We start from the raw sequence: 15,595 nt of genomic DNA on the forward strand, positions 1-15,595 counted from the left end.
TAGTTTTGAAAGTGTTGTTCGTTGCACCGTGGGTGATCTCAGTTACTCACTGCAGTGCATTTAAAGTAAAATGTTACATCACACAACCCGTTGTTGTGTTTTAACAGCTGAAGAAGGTGAATCAACATATGGCTGTCTGACAGACTTAAACTAAACTTCTTTTCTGAAATCTTGTATTGTTGTTTAAGCTCCCCCTCCCGCACACACACCCTCACACACATTACACAGTCTGTCTCAGAGTGAGTGTGTCTTGTGTGACAGATTGTATTGAGGACCTGAGGAACAGAGAACTGTGCACTGGGGGGCTCCAGAAAGCCGGGGAGACAGCTGGAGCTGCTGAAGGGACCACATCTTGGGTCACTCTGGATTCTCCTCTGATCCTGATGGTTCCCCTGCCTCATGAGGGTTTTGGATGTCTGTGATTTCTCGTTTATTAATTTGTTGGATTAAAACAAGAGGAGACAGAGAGCAGCTCTAGGATCTGCTCTGGGTCCTGGTCTGTTAAATGCTCTGTACCCAAGCAAAAGGCCCACTGTGAACCGGACCACCCTAACTTCTGTGTTCTTACATTGTGCCGGATACCGGTGGGGGAGATGGAGGGAAAGGAGAAAACTAGACCAAGTCCGGATTACTTGATGCAGCTCATGAACGATAAGAAGCTGATGAGCAGTCTGCCAAATTTCTGTGGGATATTTCAGCATCTGGAGAGACTCCTGGACGAGGGTGAGACCCCAACTAGACTTCTAAATACCCATCTGTCTGTCTGAATACCTGTCTATCTGACTGCATGTCTTTACAGGGAACAAACAGAGTTAGTGAAAGTTAGTAACTAGCTTAAGTTAAGTGCTTTATAATAGTAATAGTTACTTGGGAAAGTAACTTCAGATTGACTTTTTTTTGCTTAAATACTCATATTAATGTACACTTGATTTAGTGTTGCTGTGACAGTGTGATTTTTCACAACATTTATAATAACACTGTTTTCATTATGTGGGAAGATTACTAATTAGATCTCTGAAGGCAACAGACTCAACAGTCGATATGGGAAGCATGTCGTCAACAGGATTACATATCATGGAGCTGGCAGTGATTTAAAATCAAGCTGGCTGTTTGTATGTTGTGGCTCCTCATAACATGCTAAGTATAGTGGTAACATGTTACTCCACTGCTGAGTAGAGCTACTTATTGTTGGAAATAATGCATTAATTAACCCATTACCTTGACACAGCTAACAAATCAACGAATACAATCTTTCAGAAGCTGTGGTGAAATAGCACTCTTCAGTTATAGTAGCCTTCTACAGTGCAAACATATAAAAAAGTAAAAATCCTACATTTATACTTTTACGTTCGTTAAGATAAAGAAGATGTTAAGAGTTCAATCATTTGTATTTTTGTGTACTGCAGAAGTACAGCAAACTACTCAAAAGTATGACAAGGACTCAACATAATAAAAATCGTATTAATTAGATGATGCATATAGAAAATCCTGTATTTTATAGTCTTTATATATTAAAAAAAATGAGTTTATATAATACTTACTCATACTTCATTACTTGTACTTCATATGTTTGGTTTGAGATATCTTCAATTCTTCTACGACTCTGTCTGTCTCTGCAAAACAAACCAAATCTTATGTTTAATCCCTGAAACATTCATTAAACTTCATACAGTCACATACAGCTTTGATATGTTCACTCATCTGAATATTATGTCTGATGTTTCAATCCATCTTTAACAACTCAAACTGTTCATCACACTTAGTTTTGTTTTTTTATTTACATAGAAATGTTGAGATGACTACAATCTCAAATTCTAATGAGACAGTGTGTGCTTGTGTGTGGGGTGAGGTGGGGGGTTATCCAGCAAAGTACAGAACTGGCAAAGAGGAAGACAATGAAACAGTGAAGCAGTGAGGCCACACACAATGAGTCTTGAACGCTTGCTTTGTTTTTACAGAAACACTGTGCCATTGCAAAGCTAAGACACTGGGTTCTGAAAACAATGTAAATCATGATACATTTATGTTGAACCATTTAAGTACTGAAGTTTGGCAGCTGCATTTGAAAACAGGTTTCTTTCTCTCTCCCGCTCTGTGATGATTTGTTGTCTCTCTCCTTCTTCAGGATGCACCGTTCAGGTACCTGACTGAGTACTGATTTGGATACCAGTGTTTAAATTAATTAACTGTATCCCTCACTGGGAGGATGAGACTGGAAAACAATGACATCAGGGGTTCTTAACTGTAAAACAAAGCAGATACAAACTGATTTAAATGGTTATCAGAGTCTGTCTACCACGTGCCATGGTGTCACTATCACTGTGTTTTGACAGTATACTCTTCTTGAGCTGGAATATATGTGGCATGCAAAGCAGCACAAGCGTTGCACTACCATGGTCCAACGCTACCAACACTTTTCCCCAAAGGTAGCATTGTCTCTCAAAATGAACGGTACAAGCTTTTCCTTTATGGCAGCGGAAATGAAGTCACTGGTGTCTGACTGTTAAACATCAAAGCTCCAGATATCTCTGCTGAACTCATCACTATTATATCCATTAACTCTGCCGATACGTTTTCTCACATGTTCTTGTAAAAGCCAGGCAGAGCGCCCCCAGAATAATGTTTACGTGATGACAAACTGAACCTTATTGGTTCCAAGCGTTACTGGGAGACTTACTGGGAAGTTTCTTGCGTCTTTGCGATGCAGTTGACAATGTTAACTGCTTTGTTTCACCTCTCTCTTCTTTACTTGATTTAACATGTCATTTTACCACCACCCCTCAAAACAAATACAGCTTTGCTGATATTAGACTAGCCTTAGAAGTTGTTGGTGTAACAAGTGGCAAATACCACTACACTGCTTAGCCTTTGTTAGCTATGTTCGACAGCGTGCCTATGTTCCCACAAGATTTCTTTCAAAATTAAGCCCTATGTTCCCACCTTTCCTTTTTCATAAATGTGTATCAGTTAGGGTTAGGGTAACTAACCCTAACCCTACCCTGTGGGAACATAGGGCTGTGGGACCATTGGGCTGTGGGAACATAGGACTGACCCCCTATGTTCATGCTATGTTGGCTCTGTCTAGCAGATTTCTAGTGAGCGAAATCAAGGCCGTTAAGAAGAGCAAAAAAACTGTATTGTAGGCTATAGATCGTCCCCATGGAGAGATACTAAATCTAGCTTTTTATTGGACCAATATCTTGTACCAGTATCCTTGCATCCCTTCTCCATCTCTGTCAGTTTATTGAGTCTTTTTCTTTCACTATCTTTCAGATTTACACTAACTGACACTTACTACACTGATTTGAGCTCTTAACTGCTCACTTCCTTTCCAACAAGTCTTTCATTTGATTGGATTGTGACCGATTGCTTGAGTTTGGAACTGGTCCTGGCACTCTCATGATACTATTCCTTTTAATGACGCTTCCTCTTTTGAAGGCTTTCGAATGTTAATTTTGGAGTTGTCTTTTTCCCTAGCTTAAGTTATGTTACGTTTTGTTTTTCAAATTACAGTTTTTGGTCTTTGGGTTCTTTTTTACTTCTTTGTATACTTCCATACGGACTGTGAACCTAAACGATTGTTTTCATGATTGAATATTTATTCTCAGAGCCCCTTTTCTTTGTGAAACGATAGAATACTCAGCCATGTTGACTTACTTTTCCAGGTTTGCCGCCCGTTCAAACCTGTTTCCTGTGACTTTGAGAGTATTTATTTAGACCAACTTTGAATGTGCTACGCACTCAAAACCAATGATCATCTATAGCAGAAATGATAAATGTGAGGGTTTTTACCTGTTGTGTGCTAACATGTTGTGTGTACACATGTGAGTGAACAGTCAGATTGTGTGTTAATATGTATGGGTGTTGTGTGTTTTAGAGATCAGCCGTGTAAGGAAAGACATGTACATCGACACTCTGAACAGCTCTGGAAGGATCAGCAAACTGCCTGAAGCCGTCGGTCCAATCATCCATCTTCAGGAGAAACTGTACGTCCCCACAAAGGAGCATCCTGATGTGAGTGTGTAAGTGTGTGTGTGTGTGTGTGTGTGCGTGTGCGTGTGCGTGTGTGTGTGTGTGTGTGTGTGTGTGTGTGTGTGTGCACACCTGGTCAACATATGACAATAATGGATTGCTATCACACCAGTGAGTTGCTATGATTAGTAGTTTACGACATTAAAAAGGAAACATTTATGTAACATATTCACATATTCATGGAATTTTTAGACCCATATGTAACAAAGCTCAGAAAGGAGAGTGTCAACTATTATGATACCTCAGACTGACCAAAACCAAAAAAAACATGAAACTGTTAGCGGTTTATTATTATTAAACTATCAACCTGCAGAGAGAGAAAACAAAAAGTTCAGCTTTAGCAAGGTCAGATGAGCAGATCTGATGAGGTCAGTTAACCCGCATGTTAAAGATTTAATGGAATTATAACAAATAAACTCTTCTCACCTCTGTTACACAAGCATGATGCTAAACTGAATCTATATCTGAACCAACTCACATCATCTGTTTGGATGATGTGATGAAATATGGATCTCATATTCATGCTGCTCTCAGGATGAACTTTATTCACTTTATTCACACTCTGACTTTTCATCTTGTGCCATTGACATTAATGTGTCCGATACTTTAGGTTATTACAAAATCACATTTCATTGGTCAAGGCTGCACTTTGAAATCCGGTTTTGATTAGCACTCTATTTTCTATTTTTTTGTAACAAAATTGTGAGTGAAAAAAGTAGCAGAGTAGAAAGCAGTAATGCAGCGAAGGGGAAGCAGGTTGCAGTGCTTTGGGAAGCAGGGAGAAAGAAATGGAGCAGCCAGTAGGCATATGGAGGAGGGAGCATACAGAGGGCACTAGTCAGAAGGAAACAGGGAAGTGACAGTGCAAAGTTTCTTAGAAGAAGCTTAACAGATGTCTACTGAAGAGTGTATAGGGAATATAGGCAGAAGCAAATAGAAAAGAAGGGGCAAGATGACGGGAGGTATCTGGGAACAGGCAGCATTGAGTAGTGAGCAGGAGCAAGAGAAGGAGGGATAGGTCCCAAGGATTACTAAATAAGGGAGCAGTGAACCAGAAAGATAAAGTTGTTAACTGGTAGCAGGGAGCGTTCATAGGCAGCAGGGAGCAGGAAGCAGGGTGCATGATTTATGAATCAGTCAACAGGGAGCCGGCAGGAAGGGTGGACTGATGGCTCTCTGTGTGATACTGAAATGTGTTTAAGCATAATGAATCCCTCCCCTCATGATTTATTTCAACCTGGTCTGCTGCTGATGAAAAGCTGATTGGGCCAGTAAGAGGGAGATATATCTGCTCAGTAATCAGTCTTCATGGTATCCAGACTGTGATCTCTTTCTCTATCAGTTTAACTTTGTAGGGAGAATACTGGGTCCTCGTGGTCTGACAGCCAAACAGCTGGAGACAGAGACAGAATGTAAGATCATGGTGAGAGGGAGGGGCTCCATGAGAGACAGAAAGAAGGTAAGACACCAGCATTAAATCTTGTTTACCTGTGTACAAACCCTTAACTGCGTTTTTCTATTTCAGCAGCTTAAAATGTCAGACTCTGTTTTTGTGTTGGTTTTCTTGTTGTTTGAATAATGAAGATCAACAGCATGTTTGTCATCTATTACTCTCACATCAAGTTGTACTATATATGATCAATAATTATCTGCTAGCTGTTTTCTGTTATGGTTTGCTAGCGTGGTGATTTTTAAATAGATGCAGAATTTTCATGGTGTTTAAAAAATGTTAATTAACTTTAAAGAAAGAATATGTGATTTTTCACACTTAAATGTAATAGAAATCCAGTATATCCTCTGAAAATAACTCTGTGAGTCATGACTGTCTACAATGGGTGTAACACCCGAGTCCCACTGTCTGTGATGTTTTCAGAGTTTTCAGAGTCCTATCTTCAGTTTGTTTACATCGCCCGAACAGCCGGCTGACTCCTCCCCTCATGTATAATCTGGTGCTCATCTGCTGGATCAAAAAATTGCATATTCTTCCTTTAAGGAAAACTTTAAACTTTCCAAGCAGCTGCTTGTTTTTCTTATCTTAATTTACTTAGAATATTTTAGTTTGACACTGAAGCTGACTTATTTCACAAAATATTTGAATTAACATTGATTATATTTTTGCATGCAGAAGTTGAAAGACAAGAGAACAGTTAGCAAAACAAAAAATAACAGCAGTGAGGTTATTTACTCTTTTTTCATCACAGATTAAACTGCAGAAGGTCAGAAGTTCTAGTGTTTTTGTCAGTTGACAACATGCTTCAGGTTTCATCACATTTCTCTGTAGAGCACTTATCAAGACTAGTACAAAAACAGGGAAATATTGTTATCAGGTTAATGATAAGTCGTGAGGTTGTCTTGGAATTTGGCTGCTGAGAGTGTTCAAATTACAGATGTCAACATACATGATATAGGATAACTTCCATCTCTATGGAAATCAAACAGTGACTGCCAAAATACAAAAACTATGACAGTTTTTACTGAGACCCCTCACGTGTACTTCTCTGTTTCCTTCGTCTGCTGGGGACAAAAACTTTAATCAGTTTTGAGCTGATTGTGGCAAAAGTTTGGATTCTGTGAATAATGTGAAAATAAAGATCGAAACAATTTCACACCTTTCAGGTCACACGGCTGCAAAAGCAAAAAGTGTTTGTCTTTCTGCATCTGTGATGCTAACAAGGTTAGCCATCTGCTACGCTGACAAGGATACATAAGACAGAAGAAGCAGCAGGGGGTTAATTGAAACCAGATGGAGGACAGGGCAAGTAGAAGGAAAGAGGAAGAAAGGTGAGAGGAGAGGGACGAGACGGCTGCCAGGAGGAAGGAAATGAGGAGGAGGAGGGAGGGAGGGAGAGAGAGGGGAAAGTAGAAAAGGAGAAGAGGAGTCTCAGAGGTAAGCGGAGGAGGAGAGAACAACAGGAGGAGGAGAGGCAAAGGAATGCAGAGAAAAGAGGCGATATAAACACAACTATGAGCATTGGTGTGTGTCAGTTGGCACAGTGTGTGTTGTTGCCCTATCAGATGCAGCTCCTCAGTTTGCCAGGTATAGATTAAGAGTGCAGTCTGTTTCCTCATAGGATTGACCTCTGTCTTTTTAAATGGGACACTAACATTATCTCTGAAAGTGAATTGTCACCATGAGACATAAATCATATCCGAACAAATACATCTCTCTCTCTCTCTATGTCTCTACTTGTACCCACGTGTCTTCTCCTCTACCTGTCACCACCTGTCTGCAATTTCTCTGTCTCTATGTAGGAGGAGCAGAATCGAGGGAAGCCAAACTGGGAGCATCTGAACGAGGACCTTCATGTCCTCATCACAGTGGAAGATGCACAGAATCGAGCTGAGGTCAAACTCAAACAAGCCGTGGAGGAGGTCAACAAGCTGCTGGTTCCTGCTGTGAGTCACATGATCTCTGACCATCTCGCCTCTCTTGCATTCTTACCTGTCTGTGATTTAGTATCTCACCTAACTGGCAGTAGTGAGCTCAGCCATTCAGACCATTAAGTTACTGATGAATTGCCTCCGGTAATTAGATTCACTTTTTTATTGGAAATATACAGAGTTGAATCAGGCTCCAAGATTAAATGACCAGTGTGTGCGCAATTTATGACTAATGATGCTTTATTGTGGGAATATTATAATACTTCTATTTTTCTCTCAAAAGTAAGTGTTGAGAATTAGCATGTGCGCTAAAACGCACAACACTCAACAATGGATCTGTTTTTATCAATGTGATGTCCATGTTAAACATTTTTAATGTTGCATACTTTATTATCAAATTTATTTTGACTGAACAATCTTTATGTAACCAAAGAATTAAATGAATATACATGCATCAAAACACCTAAAAAGTATAATTAAAAGCAGAACTTGAGCACCTATTATCTCCGGGGCGGCAGTAGCTCAGTCTTTAGGAACTTGGGTTGGGAGCTGGAGGGTCGTCGGTTCAAGTCCTGGTGCACACCATTCTGGAAATTGGTCTGGTAGCTGGAGAGGTGCCAGTTCACTTCCTGCACTGTCCAGGAGCAGCCTACTCATTTTAACATCTCTTTAGTTTTTAATTACATTAGTGCATGTCCATTGGATCCTGTTTCTGCATGTGTGTGTCATGTTCAACAACAGAGTGTAAAATAGAATTTCCCCTTGTGGGATTAATAAAGTATATCTTCTTCTTCTGGTGGCTAACTTTTATCCCCTGTGATGTAGCCTACAGTGAGTGTGTATTTGATAAACTGTAAGTATAGTTCAGAAGAAGTACATGATGGTTGTTGCTGTTGGTTTCAGGCAGAGGGGGAGGACAGTCTGAAGAAGATGCAACTGATGGAGTTAGCCATCCTGAATGGGACGTACAGAGACGCTAACATCAAATCCTGTAAGAAACCAGCCAATCTGGTGTTATGCCTCACCCTGTGTCCTTGTCCATGTGTTTTATTCAATCCCTTTTGTGGCCAAAGCTGTAGTTCATACTTAAAAACTCTTTGAATGTATCAGCATATGCACTGATTTTTTTTTTACCAAGGATAGGACCCCTGCTGTGCGTCCAGCTGAGCTGTGAAGTTGACTAACATGCTTCTAATGTGGGTTCAAGTTCATTTGGGCCGGAAAGTGATAACTGTGTTAGATTGAAAATAGCATTGACGCTGGTTTCCTTAAAGGAGCATTATGTAAGCTATCTACTAAATATAATCATAAAATGACCTAACTATAAGACATTAAAAAACATGTTGAAGTGCTGGCTTCTCTGACAACAATGCAGCAGTAAGTATGTCCTCCTTCTAACTTTAGATTCTGCTCTAAGATGGTCTGTGTTTGTTTTTGACCAGAGAAGGTAGGCCGTAACAATATAGAGAGTTTAGAACGCAGAAAGGTTTCAAGACAGATGTAGAGCTAGCTAAACACTGAAGCTTCGGCAATATGGCAACCTGTATGCATACCCTATCAGCAGGGCAGGAGGGGGAGGCGTGAGATAGCTCTCTCTAATGTTTTGAATTGGGACTACAGTACCCATGTCCTATTTTTTGTCCTATTGAGGTTAATGTTAGTGTCTCTTGTTAGCCCAGTTGTTGTTTCAGAGAACAATCAATAACTCAAAGATTTCTGAACCAACCATAAATACTTTGTGACTAAAAACCGACCAGAGATCTAACTGATTTGACACAGTCTGACCATCCTGCTACCAATCAGAGGTCACTCAGAGACTTCTGTGTTAACTGCTCTCCTTATCTTCTCTCTCATCTCACCTCTCCTACTCGTCTCCATATCTCTCTCAGCCTCCCTTGCCTTCTGTCTTGCAGCATCCTCTCAGACTCCTCGTATCTTCTCTGGTCCTGCCCCTGTCCTGGCCCAACCCACTGGCCTGCGTACCCCTGCCCCCACAGGCCCTACCCTTATGCCTCTGATTCGTCAGATCCAGACAGTTCTGCCCAATGGGACGCCTCACCCAGCAGCACTGATGCCTGGGGCAGGGCCTGAGTCTGGTTTGATCTATGCAACACCATATGACTACCAGTATGCTCTGGCAGCGCCGGCTTCCATCTTGGAGTACCCCCTGGACTCTGGTGGGGTGTTGGGTAAGCCATCCCATCCCTGCTCATGCGACTGCTCCCCTACACCACATCACCACCCCCACAGCCAGTGGAGCCCAGTCCCCACATTGCTCCTCAGACATGCCTCCTGAAAGATATCAAACAAGTGCTCTGCAACAATTCACCCACAAGCCTTGTTCACAGTTGAAGCCCGCAGTGAAGCCCACTGCTGGATTGAGTTTTGACCAATAAGACTCAACAGAGTTTTGTACAGAGTTTATCATTTAAGTTATTGTTATGATTTTTTCTGGGAATCGTATGACTCATGCTGTTCTCCCAATAAATCTCCACTCTGAAATAAATTAAATAATAAGACATTTGTTTTTACTTTAAAATTGTATATCTTATTAATTAAAGTATTTTTTCCAAGTTATTTTGCTCAAACATAAAGATCAACAGTGAACTGAGCATTCAGGTACAACTGCATTCACTGTGTTATTACTGTCATCTGATTGGCTGAAGACTAAACTGTATTGTTTTTGACATGTTTGTCATACTGTAAATGTTCTTCATATCACACACAGAAGCACCGTTGTATTAAAAACCGATCACACTCATCACAGTCCATGACATTGTGTGACTGACGGGTTCATCACTTAAACTCTTGCTTGCTGAAACTCTTGTGTGATTGAATTCTGGTGATGAATAATGGTTTGTGGTGTTCTGATAAAGTGCCAGTGTGCACCACAGAAGTTTAGAGACACAAGCAATGAGGTGTTCTCCTAATCACAGAATACTGACTGCAGACAGATCCACTCCTTGTCTTGCTGATATAAGAAAAATAAGTTGTCCATTTGGCAGCATTTGCTCCAAAACTTGTAGACAAGGTTCAGAATGAATGGTGTCATCACATATGTTCAAGTCACCCACGCCATGTACACTAATGCCACTCCTTACCATTGGGGATGCTGACTTTTGAACTGTGCACTGACAACAGGCCTGATGGCTCCTCTCCTCTTTAGAACAAAGTGTCCAGGATGTCCTAACAGAAAGTCCACTTTGGATACCTCAGGACAGTTTTCCATTTCCACTGAGTATATCATAAATGAGCTCAGACTCAGATAGGGTGGCAGTTTTTCTGGAATTCAAAATATTTAAAAACATCAACAAAAGAGTGGAGAAGAACATAGTGAAGGAGGTATGAAGCAGTTGATGGGACTGCACCAGACACATGCATACAGTGGTTGTGCCCCAGTCACAGGATGTAAATGTCCCCCCCCCAACGGACCCTCACTCTTTGAATTTATCCTGAATAAATGTCCTGCTGCAACTTTTACTAAGGGGTTGGCAGGAAAATGATGGGTAAAGTCAGATTGAGATATTCTGCTGTTTGTGTTCAGACATGCAGCTCATCCTTAAAATTTCAGGAAGTTTGCAAGAATCTTCTGCAAGTGTAAAAGCACCATAAACAACCTTTGCAGCAGAGTATTGTAAAGTGTCTCAGTTTAAAAAGTGACCCTGTAAACTGTCGACTTTGACAACAGCAGCTGTTAAAAAAGGAGAATCCTCACAAATGCCCTTTTGTTTAGTTTTTCATTATAATATCTAAATATAGCCATCAGATCTGTTTTTAATGAAAAACACACCTCCCCTCTGCTGGTACTCTGACCCTATAGCGTTTATGTGCATACTGCATCTCTCGTCTGCATCACGTTCATTTTCGAGGAAATGCACATCACAGATACAGAAGATGGGAGGAAGACATCATGCTCATCTGTTCGTGAAGTTTAAAACAAGTTTTTCACGCCTAAGAAGAAGGTACAACTTAATTTGCAATCATGGTCTTTGAAATCGTATTTTAAGAAATACACTTCATTCTTTTTAGTTTAGTTCCATCTTTGTTTTTTTCGTAAAGAGTAATGGAACGGTTTAACCAAAGTTCAAAGACTGGAAGCAGGGAAAAAGTCCTGGCTTCCAGTCCAGAACTACGACTTCAGAACTGAGGCCTTAGGGGGGTTCAACATTAAGCCATCGCCTCTTCATCATTCATGCTCCCCTCCTCCTCACCTGCCAGCACAGCAGACAGATTGAGACCTCAAAGTTAATGAGAATAAATACTTTGGTGACAAAATAAAAAGTATGTTTTTTGTTGTTTATTATCTTTTTCTTTTTCTTGTATAGGCTTGTTGCTTGCTGAAATATATTATATAAATGTTTATGCAAACAATATACTGCAGGACCACGTATGAAGTGCAGGATTAGAGACAGTTTGTAGAAAACAGGTGTAGCTGCTTTCTTGTGTTTCTCTACCTTTGAATCTTTCTGAGGCTTTTATAAAGAAAGAGCCGTGTCTCTGTGTGTGAGGACGTTTTTTGTTTATGAAAGAGTTATCATCAAAGCTCCTTTTCAGCCAAGAAAACATTAAGCCTTGCAGCAAATACTTGTATCTTGCTGTAAAATACAATAAAAGCTTTTGTTGAGTATGAGTGATATTACTGTTTTTTTGGAAGAAGATGGACCTCTTTAGTTTTTAGGATTTAATCTGGTGTTGAGATCCAAATGCAGCACACAATCAGACAGAGAATCCAAAGGCAATATCTTTCCCTTTAGTTTGAGAAGGCACTGAAACAAGCAGGCAAGTATAAGCACAGTTCAGTTCAGGCTGGCTGAGTCGAAACACACACACACACACACACACACACACACACACACACACACACACACACACACACACACACACACACACACACACACACACACACACAGAGTACATGTAAGGGAAGCAGTACTGTGTGGGAGCAGGCAGGGGACGTGGTTGAAGTAGCAGGAGTCTCAATACCAAGAAGTAGGTAGTCTGTACAAATAAACAAACCAGCAGAGAGGAGGTGGAAGACAGGTCAAAACCAGGCGTATGGGATGGTAAACCAGCGGGTAGGCATACAAACAAACCAAAGAAACATGGCAACACAGGAGGACTGAAGGCTGAGAGGTTTTCTTAGATATTTACAAGGTTTGGTGGTCAGAGGCTGACAGGGTCGCCAACAGATAATCACTCTGCTGGAAAGTCTTATACTAGTGACAAAGAGTAATCTGACAATGTGTGGGTTGGCAGGACTCATACAGTATACTCTGTTTCAGTTGAGGAACAGCTGCGTGTACAGTTGAGGTGAGTGAGCTTGATAAGGTGGTAATGGTGAATACAGGGAGCAGCAAAGGTGAGGTGAGTGGAAAAAATATTTAGACCCTGTGAGAAGAACTGTGCCATTTGTCCCAGTTGTATTTAATCTACAAGGTATTCAGATCAACCTTTGCCCCCTGTTGCTTCTTCTTTCTGTCTGAGCTGATTGTAAGTCTGTTTCCTGTGTTCTTTTTGACTGTTAACACTTTAACCACAAACCTGCCCGTCTATAACTGCTGCTCCTTTAATTAATATGAATATATTTCTGTTGGCTTGCAGTGATGGGTCATTTACTTTTGTTCCTCTGATATTCTTAATACAAACTAACAGTGATGTACCATCACACAGAGGTACTGACAACAACAGACAGGTGCTGTGTAGCTGAGGCTTATAGCCCACCTCAACTCTAGCTCTTTGCCTATTAGTGTAGGAGCCATGTTTAGGAAGTGTAAAATACAGCCGCTATAACTAGGTAAGAGAAAGTATTCAATATGGCGACCGCTATTGATGAGCTTCAGGAAACAAAAGGCTGATGTCGCGGAGACCACGTCCATGTTTCATACAGTCTTTGTAACAGAGTCATGTCTGTGCATAGTCTTTAATCTTCTGCGTCTCAGCTGTACTTGTTCCACCATTTAATTGGTGGAAAACAAGAGCTTGGAGCTTTGGATGCTACCACACTACAATTAAACAGTTTAGCTTCTAAAAAAACATTTATAATTAAATACTAATGCAGTTATTTATAGTGTCGTCACCACCCAACAAATAATTCTCTGCTCTGTGAAAATCATACTATGAAATGAATTTATCATGTAATACCAAGCATGTGATAACTTAGTTAATGAAAGTACAGGACAAGTCCTGTCATTATTAATCATATCCCTCCAGTAAGAGAGACTGCATGCAATTTACAGGACAGTCAGAAACTGACAAGGGAGGGTAAGAGAGTGTGAGTAGGAGATGCATGTAATGGTTCATCATGTAGCCCATGTCACACACTAGGTCAGTGTGTTATGATGGATGCTATTCGAGGGACAAAGGTTCTTGTGAAGCTTTGACAAGCAGATTTTGAGGTTGTGGAGGTGAGATTAACTGATGCCTAAAGATGTGTATAGAGCTTTGCGAAGGTGTCCTCAGTATAGTACATTCAGAAAATATCACAGTTCTTTTCATTAGTAAGATAATATTATTTATATCATTTGACTTTATGGGCTGCATGCTGGGTGCAGTGGTTAGCATCGTCGCCTCACAGCAAGAAGGTTTTCGGCTCCAGTACCCGGCCGGACAGGGTCCTGTCTGTGTGGAGTTTGTGTGTCGTCCATGTTTAAGTGTGGCTCCCCTCAGGTTACATGGTCTACAACAGGATGGACCGCAGCTTTTCTGAAATTAACCTCACAAAAAATCTGAGATTGTTATATAGCCCAGACTTAATGCAAAATAATATTTTTGCCTTTTTCCACTTGAATTTACCATCACTGAGTCCTATAGAAACGGTATCATTTTTGACTCACCCTTCAGCTTTGATAAACACATTCATTCAGTTTTTTTACTTAAATCCGTCCTTTTTATCAGTTAGTAATTTGAAAACAATAATTCATGCATCCTGGTTAGATTTCTGCAAATCACTTTAATCTGGTCTCACACAACACAACTTTGGCCACAGCCAAATCCATAACCAGGTCCAAGAAGAGAGAACGCATTGCACTGGTTTTAAAAGCACTTCACCAGCACACAGTCCATTTCAGAAATTGATTTTATAACTGTAGTGATCACTTTTAAAGCCTGTAGAGGGCCAGCACCAGATTACATTGCTGACCCACTACCAGCCCCCATGCAACCTGAGATTCTCCGGTAGGTCATTGCTTACTATTCCTTGGATTAACCTAAACACTAAAGGAGACCGAGCCATTTCTGTTGGGCCCCCTAAGTTGTGGAATGACCTGCCAGAGGAGATCAGGGAAGCAAACACACTGTCTTCTTTTAAATGACTTTTAAAAACTCACTATTTTAGATTTGTTATTACTATGTGTTTTGCTAACTGTTGCTTATTGGCTTTTAATTGTATGTAGAGTGCTTTGAAACATGTTTTGAAAAGCACTGTACAAATAAAGGTATCATTATCATTGTTAATATTATTATTACAACAGAACAAAGACATGCTCATCAGGGTATTTGGTGGATCCAAATTGCCCGTAGGTGCGAGTGTGTGGTGGTTTAGCATGTCTTTCTTCCATTTTCAAATGGAGTTCAATGATACATACAGGAGATGATGACCAGTGCAGCCCCTTATTAAAGAAAGTGACCAGAGTACAGACACAGAAATACTGCTGTAACAGGTGGTGGGCAATATGTAATGTATCCTCTTCTTTAAAAAAAAAATGTTTCAATATCAGTCTAATTGTACATTTTATTCTTGAATATTTTCATGGTTTTACCTTAATGGCAAATAACCCCCTCCTTGTGAACTAGCTACGGCTAGCTACATTGTACTCTCCACATGCAATGCTGCAAGGATTAGCCTACCAATGGCAAAAAAAAATCAGCTAGACACTTACCATGTAACATTGCCATACCCAAAAATAGCACTTGGTAGGTAAATGTTTTAAAAAAATGCACCAATCAAAACAGTTCCCCTTACTCTTCTGTCATGTCCACCATCATTTAACATATTTTCTCTTCAAACTGCAAACATGATCACCTGAACTGCGTAAGACTTACAGGACTGTTTAATGTTCAATATTTTTTATATTGAACACTTTAACTGATATTTTTGTTTGTATTGGACTTTTCTGAGTGTCTAAATTACATATTTCATACATCTCCTTGTATAGCAGTACATTGCTAAGCTTCTGTGTCAGAC

The 15,595-nt window shown here is 40.3% G+C and overlaps 2 protein-coding genes across 3 annotated transcripts in view; both read left to right on the forward strand.

The window, feature by feature from the left end:
* LOC132975962 (uncharacterized) overlaps window positions 1-15,595 on the forward strand; it is a 42,130-nt gene that overhangs the window by 11,319 nt on the left and 15,216 nt on the right. The gene's annotated exons all lie outside the window — the stretch shown is intronic.
* LOC132975960 (protein quaking-B-like) lies at window positions 247-10,209 on the forward strand. Of its 2 annotated transcripts, none has more exons than XM_061040877.1 (6): window positions 247-723; window positions 3,878-4,014; window positions 5,375-5,491; window positions 7,285-7,428; window positions 8,317-8,404; window positions 9,327-10,209. In XM_061040877.1, exons 1-6 carry the CDS (start codon window positions 594-596, stop codon window positions 9,707-9,709), a joined length of 999 nt encoding a protein of 332 aa, XP_060896860.1. In that variant the 5' UTR covers window positions 247-593; the 3' UTR covers window positions 9,710-10,209. The 2 variants fall into 2 exon arrangements, with proteins under 2 accessions (XP_060896860.1, XP_060896858.1); XM_061040875.1 differs by having other exon boundaries at window positions 249-723; window positions 9,303-10,209.

This window comes from Labrus mixtus, chromosome 6 (assembly GCF_963584025.1).
Source record: "Labrus mixtus chromosome 6, fLabMix1.1, whole genome shotgun sequence".
Taxonomy (NCBI): domain Eukaryota; kingdom Metazoa; phylum Chordata; class Actinopteri; order Labriformes; family Labridae; genus Labrus; species Labrus mixtus.

What these genes read in the sequence shown, in the direction of transcription:
- LOC132975960 (XM_061040875.1), top strand. Translation starts at nt 594, where the DNA reads ATGGAGGGAAAGGAGAAAACTAGACCAAGTCCGGATTACTTGATGCAG. An exon ending in GGAGAGACTCCTGGACGAGG is followed by an intron (nt 724 to 3,877) that starts GTGAGACCCCAA and finishes TGTGTGTTTTAG; the next exon opens with AGATCAGCCGTGTAAGGAAA. An exon ending in ACAAGCTGCTGGTTCCTGCT is followed by an intron (nt 7,429 to 8,316) that starts GTGAGTCACATG and finishes TGTTGGTTTCAG; the next exon opens with GCAGAGGGGGAGGACAGTCT.